General features: G+C 44.4%; 1 protein-coding gene across 3 annotated transcripts in view; it reads right to left on the bottom strand.

Moving 5' to 3' along the window:
• slc23a2 (solute carrier family 23 member 2) overlaps positions 1-10,046 on the bottom strand; it is a 58,957-nt gene extending 48,911 nt beyond the window's left edge. The window contains exons 1-2 of one of the 3 annotated variants that reach the window (XM_078087105.1): positions 9,728-10,006; positions 1,454-1,502 (exon numbers count right to left, since the gene is read on the bottom strand). In XM_078087105.1, coding sequence (XP_077943231.1) covers positions 1,454-1,502 — 49 coding nt within the window. In that variant the 5' untranslated portion in view covers positions 9,728-10,006. Of the gene's footprint in view, positions 1-1,453; positions 1,503-9,727 lie in introns of all 3 variants that reach the window. The other 2 variants (XM_078087106.1, XM_078087107.1) reach the window with 2 other exon arrangements.
• Positions 10,047-10,270: the final 224 nt, after the last annotated feature.

Here is a 10,270-nt window from a genome sequence, read left to right on the forward strand (position 1 = left end):
ATCGTAACCTCAATGTCTTGGTCAAAAAAGGTAATTTGTAATTAAAAGTAATTGTAAAGTATTCTGACATTTAATAGACTTAATTTACAGAAGAAGCACTAAAATAATAGTGCTGATGAATCATTGGTTGATTGCAGCCGTGCACCTTTGAAAGAACCATTTCTACATTGAGTTAATCCAGGATGCCACACAAAGAGGGAAAGACACAGAGGGGTGAGAGAGAGTGCAGGAGAGGAAGGGGAGTGAAACATGAACACGGGTTTGATGGAGAGGAGCAACAGAGTGACGGGGGAGGAGGAGGAAGAGCGGGAGGCAGCGAGGGCAGGTTATCATCGAGTGGTCTGAAGCCACATTAACCCTTGTTTGTGTAAAACAATCCTTGAGTCGTGTCTTTCCCTTTGTACATGTAGACGTGGAATCTACTATCGGAGCACTTTACGATAACAAAAAGGTTTTCAAAAAGGACTAAACTGCAGAAAACCTTGGGGAAGTTATTCCTCTGAGGGGCTTCCTGTCCTCATTTTATCTATAACAATATTAGTGGCTAGTCATCACCGTGTGTGTGAGGGGCAATGACCGGTTGCTTTGTGAAGATGTATTGTGACCTTGGGTCTCTACTTTCTGATTAGATAAAGGTTAACTACCTAACCAACCAACTGTTTAGAAAAGAGTAAATGTTCAGCCGCACAGGAAACTAGACCTGGACAACAACAATAAAGCGATACCTCGGGTTAAATCACATGACAAAGCGGAACAGACAAAATGTTTGGACATTTAAGATGACGGCGCTCGACCCTTTTCACCTTCCGCCGAGTCTCGTTACAGCAGCTGTTGCATCAGCCAGTTTGTAACTAGTGTTAAATTAAAGGGCATCCCACGAGGATACTGAGCGATATCACACGGTTCCACTGAAGGTGTCCATCATAAGAGTTCTTCAAATTTACCTACAGGACATGAAAGTCTGCAAGACGGGAGAACAAAATATCCCGTTCCTTCCTCCCACACAAAGATGTTCCATTATTTAAATGCTCCTTTTACTCAGGACTTTGAAAGCAAGTTACCAAACCAGTACTTTAAGGAAAAAAAACATTGCTCTTCTTTCACAACAAACAACGCACTTGTTTATTAGACTTTCCTTCCTTGTTTCCCGGCTCCCCATTTGTGTGTCTAAGAGGGTGACTTACTTTGATTTTTATTCTCTGATGTAAAATATATATTTTTTATAAAAGACGTGATGTAGGATTTAAAAAAAGGTTGCAACCTTTAACTAGCTGCAGTCCACGTCCGCTGACTTTGGGAGCTATGAACCATAAAGTAGCCCCCCGACTCTCAGCAGACACAGACCCACCGGCTCCCTTTCCACAAGTTACTCCAGTGTTGTGTCCCAAAGAAGCCGTTCCCACCCAGCCAGTCTCCCTGCTTGCAGTGTAAAATGTTGGGATAGGTGCAATACCTAGTTGACACATCCCATCACTCCTGTCAAGCTGGGCGGCTGGGAGCATCTGTGTGGAAGGGGCAAGAGGGAGAGGGGGGGGGGGGGGGGTAAAAGAGGAGAAAGCAAAGGAGGCGTAGAGGAGAGACAGAGGGCTCAAGGATAAGGAGGAGGAGGGAGGTGAAACATAAGTTAATTTGACAGACAGCATTTTAATCACAAGCAAAAGGGTTATTGTGTAACACCTTGTTTTGGGATCATTAAATATGACCTAAGGGAGGCAGTTAGAGTGAACGATGTTGCAATCAGGTGTCCCTCCTACAGACTGTGGAATACTGTGTGTGTGTGAAACCTGAAGTAGGAAACGCTGGCTGACAGATGGGTATTCCAGTATTATTTCTGAATACCACACCCAGTCACCATTGGCATGCCGCTATACAAGAAATAAGCCGTTACTTCACATAAGGCTCGTTCACGTGATATTGTGTGTTACGACCATCGCTATTATTACACAAAGACATTTTTTTTGTAATATTCAAAAACAGCTGAGCTGCAGCTCGCAGGTAAGAGAGCCCGGAATTGATTTAAATGATCAAACAATAAAATACCGGAAGGTAGAACAAAGTGAAAATACAACTTTTAAAATAATTTGCAAATCACATTTCACAGTAAACTGGTGGTTTCTATCTTGCGTCATTTCCCATATACCTTACAGTTAAAATGAAACTTGAGAAATGGCAAAGTCATTAACCAACTTGTCCGTTCCAAACAGCCATCATAGTACAAACTGATCAGTTACTTTTACTTCACACGACCCATGAGGCCCGTGATTGGCCCTCTGACGGCACGGTGAGGCGGCGGCGAGCTGCCGAGTGGGACAGAAAGTCACACATTTCAGTCCCAGCAGCCTGTGGGAAACGTTTGGGTCTGATGAGGCATGCGCACGCGCTGATGAGGCTTCACACCAGAAGCCACCGCGGCACGACCGAGAGGCAGAAACACCCTGGTTGACTATTCCCGGTGTTCCCGTTCTATTTGCATCGACTGAACACACAAAGAGAACTGAAACTGATGATGTAATAGAGAAAATCTGGGGTTGCAGATGGAAACCGGCTGTGACTGTCAAACACTGTGAATAATAAAAAAAAAAACAGCACGAGGAGGAACAGAGACACCTGTAGTGGTAATTTGACTCATCCCAAAATAAGCAGTTTGGTGAACAGTCACCGTCTAGAGCTATAACCATGGTAACCTGATCCACGGATCTGTGCTGGCTTGGGTCGCATTGTGTGGAGGATGAAGAGTTGGCGGGTTCATCTCTTGGGCCGCTGTTCTACATGGGCATCAACTCCACATGGTGGTCTGCAGCCCCAAATTCTGGACCAGGCTTTAATGAGCCCCGGTCGGTTGCGTGTAGGAGTAGTAAGGAGTTCATACCCGGCGTCAATACAGACAACCCGAACCCCTGTCGGCAATAAGTCCACGCCATAGATCATAGATCTGTCCCACGGTTTAATTTACAATATCAAAATGCACCCTAAGAGCTACCAATAACAGTACTTTCATTGATTAATGTGGTTATATTGCCGATTAAAAATATAGAAACGGAGACAAATAAGACCCCTTAAGAGCAGGAAGTAGTCAAAAATTGTCTGTTTTACATAAAACGATTTCTTCATTGCAAGAATAAATTGCAGGTACACATTCCATCAGTAAAATCGACTAATCGTTTGAGCTTTAATTAATAAATGCATAGAGCCGCCACCATCTTGAAGAGTCACAGCACACACGCCTGAAACGGTTCATCAGTTACTGACAAATCCCCCCACATGAAATGAGACCGCATGAGGTCAACAGACCGGATCAGGTGTGCTGTTCACAACAGAGTCACGCGAGCCCGCAAACGCTTGGTCATCGTTACTTTGAATACAATGAACTTTAAAGGGTATCATTTGGTGTTATTCGGTTTGTCCCGACAAAGATCAGCCGTTGGCCAACATGTCGTGCGTTACGTGGTGAAGCTTCAGGGACGGATGAGAAAAGGATTTTGAAGAAGACCTTAACGTTTGTTTGTTGTGTTGGAAGCCATGCTCCCAAAACAACAACAACGAGCGACGCGTTGTTGGCACACAACTTGGGGGGGGGGGGTTGTAACGTTTTCGCAGGGTTGTGTTGACATTGTCCACCCTCAGCGGCCCAGAGGTGGACGCAGATAAGAGCTTCAGGGGCGGAGGGCCAAGTACCGATATGTGTGTGTGTGGGGGGGGGGGGGGCTGGTTCCTCCCAGTGGGTTTCACTGATGATCAGAGGGATTCAACTGCTCGTGTGGTTGTAGAGGGAATAAATGTGTGTTGTAAAACAATGTTTTCCCCACTGCGCCAAACAAGGATTATTTTTAAATTCTTTAGTCTATTCTTAGACCGTTGATACTTCCCGTAACCCAGAGGCGACATCTTCATATTGAATTCATAACAACAACAACAACAACAAAAAAGGATGTTTGCATGTTCCTTCGCTTCAAATACGGTGATATAAAATGTGTGTAAAAGAGGTGGCCGTGCTCCCAGAGTCTCGCTTTTCAAAAAGGTCAGAGCCTAGTTTAAGTTGTTTACTTCTCATGCAACTATCCAATTGAATAATTCTAATTATTTCAATGATTCTAATGAATCTCTAAGCCTTAATTACTGCTCTGGTCCTTTGATTTAAAATGCTAGGTTTTAGCTGGACATGCCGAGTCATGCCACCGGTGGACCAAAAAAAAAAAAAAAAAAAAAGAAGATAAAAAAGCGAATGTGAGCGGTCCTGCTTTTATAACTGGTTTACGTGTCATCGCAGCGGTTTGCTGGTTGGGGCAAGCCGTGCGACAGGAATGTTTCCGTATAGTCTGGTTACAGTGCAGCTGCTCCGCTTCATATTCACTGTCGCCGCTGTAGTATTTACTTATTGAATTATTTTTTGGAAGGAGTTGAATCAAGTCAGTTCTTTCATTCATCCCCATTGGAGCGAACTTCTTGATAGAACAGAGGATTATGGGTAAAAGGGTTGTACAGGTTCACATTTTCTCCCACTTGTGATGCCTTTATAATCTTAAAACACAACCAGACGTTTAATAAAAGAAATGTGATGCATACAGTCCATTCCAGTACAAGACAATGCGTCCACCTGCGCTGTTGTCTTTTCATCTTTCAGAATTTGCCTTCTCACGGAGGCGTCCTGCTTTCTCTGGTACTCACCAGTTCAACAGCGGGTGCGCCCCCCCCCCCCCCCCCCCATGCTGTGCTGTGCTGTGCAAACACATTGCACATACACAGGTTGAGCTTCTAAATGCATTTCCCGCCCCCCCATCACACCTACACAGCTTGCCGTCTGCAGCGCATTCATGGGTGGAGGCGGCTAGATGGAAAAAAGGAAGACGTTTCCCACATTTCAGACAAAGAAAAAGCCACGTCATGTAATTGTACACATTTGGTGAAGCCCACCCACCGCCTCAGACATGTTTTCCCTTAAGAAGGTCCAATGGTGGTATTTAAGACTAGAGGGTATCTTTTGTTTCTCCAAGATGAAATCCCCGACTCCTGCGGCTGCTCCCAGCGGGGGCGGACGGATTTATTTACTTGTACTGTAACTGTGGAGACAAATCACCTTTATTCAGCCTCATTTTGGTTGGTAAATGATCAGCTAAAAGCCCGAGATGGTTGAGCAGATCCTGCCAGGGTGTAGTTGGGCAATTTAGCAATGTTCAACAGACTGCAGTACTGTAGGGGGCCGGTTACTTCTTGCATGCAGCAGCGATCCGCAACTTTACTTCATGCCAAAAGTATCATGTATATCATTAAGCTGCAAGTACAACGTGTTGCTAATAAAATGAAAATAATAAAAAAATAAAAACCAAGCAAGGCTCACAGAGATAAGGAGGGAGAGCACATTACTGGGTGAGGCTCCTCACACCCAGACCTGATACCAGAGGGATGGATGCACGTCAGCACCAGGACCCCAAATCAACATCAAGACAAAACATGTTCCTTAGAAACTGAAAGTGTCCATCAATAGTTTAAGATTATGTTCTTTGTAGATTAGCAATTCACACAATACTAGTTTACTGGGAGTTGATCAAATATTGTACTTTGTAGTAAATGCTTTTTGTGGCAAAAATACAGAATCATCTCAAATCTGACGTACGTTTATATTGCAGGGGCTCGTCCCTTTTTACCATCGTTTCCCAGATATCTTTTGAACGTTTTCACTAAACTGTTGGAAACTGAGTGGTGGTTAAGATATTTTGAGATTAAAAACTATTTGAGTTTCATTTTGTGTGCCACACTAGGAAAGGAAAACCGCAATTATTACTCTGATCCAACCCTAAGCGATTAATCATTTATTATTCTATAAACTAATAAACTCACTGGAGGACCTTAAAACCTCTGGTATCATTTTACAAAATAGACTTGTCAAATTACGACTTCTTTTCTTAAACTTAAAAGTATAAAGTTATAGTTAAATAAACAATGCAATAAAAACGAAAATTAGACAATTTGGAGATTTGGCTGAAGATAAACAACTTTTACTACATCAATACTTTGATACTACATTTTATTTTAAGGGAAATAGAAAAGACAACACTGATGCCAATTTAGGATTGTCAAAATCCAAGATGCTCTCCATGATATGAATACAATAGACGCACCGACGCAATAGACAGACTGTGGGGTTTGCACCATTGACCTCAAATGAGCCACTGACCGCAGGAAAAACCCAGCGGACTATCCAATCAATTAGACATGCTCTTTAGCCCGCTTCCACCACGCGGTCCACGTGCTCGGTCACAGCATCATCATTACCGCACCAGTTGTCTCCGGGGAAGAGCTGCGACGTTGAACGGTCCATCGCTGCGAGTGAGGCTCAACATCTTTGTAGGGGCTAATCGATTTTTTTATATAGAGATTGTTGCAAAATGTAATGAAAAAATAAATCACAGATTGTTTCCTTAGTTGCTGGAGTAATAGCATCTGTACCGAAGTTTGATTGGCCGAGTTAATGAATTCATTCATCTTAATTATAAAATTAAGCATTGAACTGGGTGGCTGATTGAGTTACTGTAACATTCACTGGATACAGTTTATTGGTCCTTGTGATGTGAGCAGATTCAGCACATGAATGCTAATAAACTTTCTTCAGCTACTTTTTACAATCTTGTTTCATTTAGTAGCGTTCCGTTAAAGCTACTCAACTTTATCCACGTGGAGGAGAGGATGGTAAAAGAAGACGCGGATTCTGCTGCTAACGTAATCATTTAACCCTCTTCACAGGCCGGGCATGACGCACCATGACGGTGTCATCGGTGTCAACGCTGCCAAGAACCCACTTCTGTGCCCCAGATCCCCTCAATCACGACCCGGATACTTGCAGAGTCCATTTACTGAGAGTCACACTGACTAAGCGGTTGTTGAGTTTGAAAACCTGCTTTTGATATAAGGACACAGGAACAGTTGCTGAGGAGTCAAGAGGTAACCAGCCATGACAGGTAAAAGTATTCCTATTGTATGAATGCAATGTAGCAGTAAATGTGGAATGTTCAGCCTGTAAACAGATGCCTGCATGCACAAAGAGAGACAAACGGGGCTCAGGATCTGGGAGCAGTAGCCCCGATACAGAACCCTGCATATTATACGTGCCCCCTCAGAGGCGCTTCTTTGTGCCGCCGGCTTGCACAAAAATGGAGGGGGGGGGGGGGGGGGTACGTGCTTTACCTGAACGTACCTGGTGGCTCTTTGAGTCAGTCTTTACCACTCGTGCACGAATAAGACTCTGTTGTTCGTGTACGGCAACGTAAAAAAGGTGGGTACAGTATAAGTAGGAAGCCGGTATATTACAGCAAATGTGCTACTACAGCGCTTTGCATCACAACTGCACATCGGTGGTTCCCTCCGAAATTCCACATTTCCTATCGGTCCTCCAACATATGGGTCATTCACATTGTGCCAATTTAGTTTGCTTACTTTGCAGCAGCAGTACTTCGAGCTACTGGAAATGACACAACCAATAGAACATATTTGTGTCTTTGCTTGGCTAACAGAGTGACTCAGCAGTAGAATACAAAGCCTGCAACAAATCAATTTGCCTCAGGAAAAATAAAGTTCCCGCTTATTTAAATCTAGGGTTCAAACAACTCCTCCATAGTACTTTACATTGTCAATGTTGAGCACCAATATTCCTTTTGGATACTGCTCATCAACCGAGTATTAAAAACAAACCACCGGTCGAGAGTGACCGGCACGGACGTTGTCCTGGCGCTCACACACCAGCATGCCACGAGGAGAGATTGAATTTACCACTTGTGAGTAAAGTCAGATGCAAAAACAGTGTTGGGTACTTAGATTGCGCAGGGACCAATAGCACTTCACAGGTTCTCAAAAGCCTTATTGAAAAATAAACTAAATAAGGCTTGCACGATTACGACATTATCCTGTGAAGCCGAAGCAGTTTTGTGGTATTTTTTAAAAAACAGTTATGTCATGAATCCTTTCTAAAAAGTTGAATTCCCTTAAATTGTTTGTATTGGACAACAATTTAAACTTTTCAAAACATCCGCTGTTCTCGGCGGTTACTAGCGGCCCAAGATGCACAGTATGTGTTTACAGAGGAACTGCTTGACAAACTGTTTATTTTGGGTGGAATGTTCAATGAGACATGGGAAATGAAGCAATTTTGATGAACCATCTCCTTCATATTGTGATATTAAAAAACAAACAAAAAAAACAAAACATAAATTTTAAAATGTTGTCTAAATTATGTGCTACAAATTTTTTTGATTGGCAATATCGCGATCCCGGTTTGCCTTTTCAGTTCACTTTACATTAGCACGCAAATCAATGCGATTAACCAACTGGAGTCAAACTGGCAGCTTTCCAGTCACAAGCTTCTTCAACCTTTAAGCTTCATTACTGGAGAACACGGTCATGCAAACAGCTCACGACGGGGCTCTTCTGTGCTGTCATGGTGACTGTGCCGTGTAGAGGTCTGCATTTGTTTCTTAACATATTTCACTTGAATCTTATTTTTTTAAGTTTGTGATTAATTGAGACAGCACTCTGTGAGCTTGATCCCCAAGGTCTCAAAAACAAACTAGACACACTAGATAGAGGACGGACTCTACGGCAACTCTAGAAAACAGAGCAGCGAGTTGACGAAAAGACTACAAACGCGCTGAATCTCCAAAAGAAGTGTGAAGTTACCCGTCTAATATAAAATCTGTAACAAGGGCTGTCCTCCAAAGGAATTCTTAATCATCAGTTTTTTGAGGGGAAATGAATGTTCACAAGGAAAGAAAAACAAGAAATTGTTTTACAAATAAATAAAAGGACAGGGCTAGTTTATATCTTAAAGAACAGGCTTATTGTGGCCTCACTCAGGCCCATCACGCCTTGATGAACTATGACGAGTATCGTTATCACAAGAAGTTGTTCTTTATACTCAGAAGAACGTAGTTTTGACCGCTTTTTCCTCCTCATGAACTTTGGGAGCAGGAGAAGTTGCGCCTCAAGTCTGAATAAATGTAGAAAAGCTTTGTCACGTTGAAAATGACCCACAAACCGATACGGCTGTTGCAGTTTTATCTTCGCGGCTTAGTATATCAATACTTTGATCCATCATCCTTCAGTGGCTGTTACCTCACTATGCATTTAGACCCAACTTACCCGTTTGATGACTTGTATTTGCTTATGACGTAAGCCCGGAATAACCACGTTTCCACGGCAACCGCCTCGTCAAGAACCAATAAACGCTAACGGGCAGAGCACGCGCCGGTGTGCCAGCGAGCGCCTCCTGGTACTTGTAGTTTCTTACGGGTTCTCGTTTAATCAAATGGCACAAGGCGGTGCAGATTACGGACGCGTGTTTAGCCGTGCTGCGATGGATTTGATGTCTTAAAAGACACAATAGAGCCCTCATATCTAGTGACACTAGCGACCGGCCTCGGGCATCGTCATAAAGATAAGTGGCCTCATAGTGCCCTCGTGTACTGCGTAGGGGGGGGTTCCAGCGCTGCTGTTTTTTCGTGTTAAAGAAGGACACGTTGAAGAGGGACTAGTTTGGCCTCGCGTTTCACGGTCACACGTCGGCGTGAGTCACACCGGCCCACTAGGCGGCGCGGCGGCGCTAGCTGCGTTGCCCCGCGGTGCCCGGGTCTCCTCCGTCCCTCCGGCGCGCCTGCAGCCGCGGTTCACGCGCTCCCCGCCTCCCGCCACGCACTTCCCACAAGTCCCTCGTCAGATGTAAAATGGCACGTTTTGTCCTCACCTGCCTGATGAAAGAGACGAGGAGCCCACTTCCCTTCTCGGTTCCGTCCGTCGGCTCGTCCCCGTGGTGTTGGTGTTGTTAAACCGGTGGAGGAGGGCGGCGGGGGGGGTCAGCCTTAGTAGCCGGAAGGTAACCCGAGCAGGAGTGACAGTAGCGAGCGGTCTTTGAGCCCGGTTCTTCCGAGACGAGGTCCTTCTGTTGCAGCGACGGGCTTTTAAGCAGGTCCTCGGCGCATGGAGGGATTTCGCCTCTCGTAACGCAACGGGGTTGACGTTCGCTATCACGCATGCCCACTTCCCCCCGTGACGCTGAGCGCCCGCCCCTCTCTGCATGTCATTCAGCGGCTCAGCCAATCAGAGGCGGCCTAGTGGTGACGCAACCTTCCCTCCTTATTCAATGAACGATTCTGAGTGACCGCCCCCTTTTACCATCTTCTATAACGGGCTAATAACCTTTCTTGCGTAAGCTGCAATTATTGTATTTTTTTGCCATCGAACTTACTCAACCACAATGTTTACCATTACTTAAAATATTTAAATTGTT

Source organism: Gasterosteus aculeatus, chromosome 13, assembly GCF_964276395.1.
Source record: "Gasterosteus aculeatus chromosome 13, fGasAcu3.hap1.1, whole genome shotgun sequence".
Lineage (NCBI taxonomy): Eukaryota > Metazoa > Chordata > Actinopteri > Perciformes > Gasterosteidae > Gasterosteus > Gasterosteus aculeatus.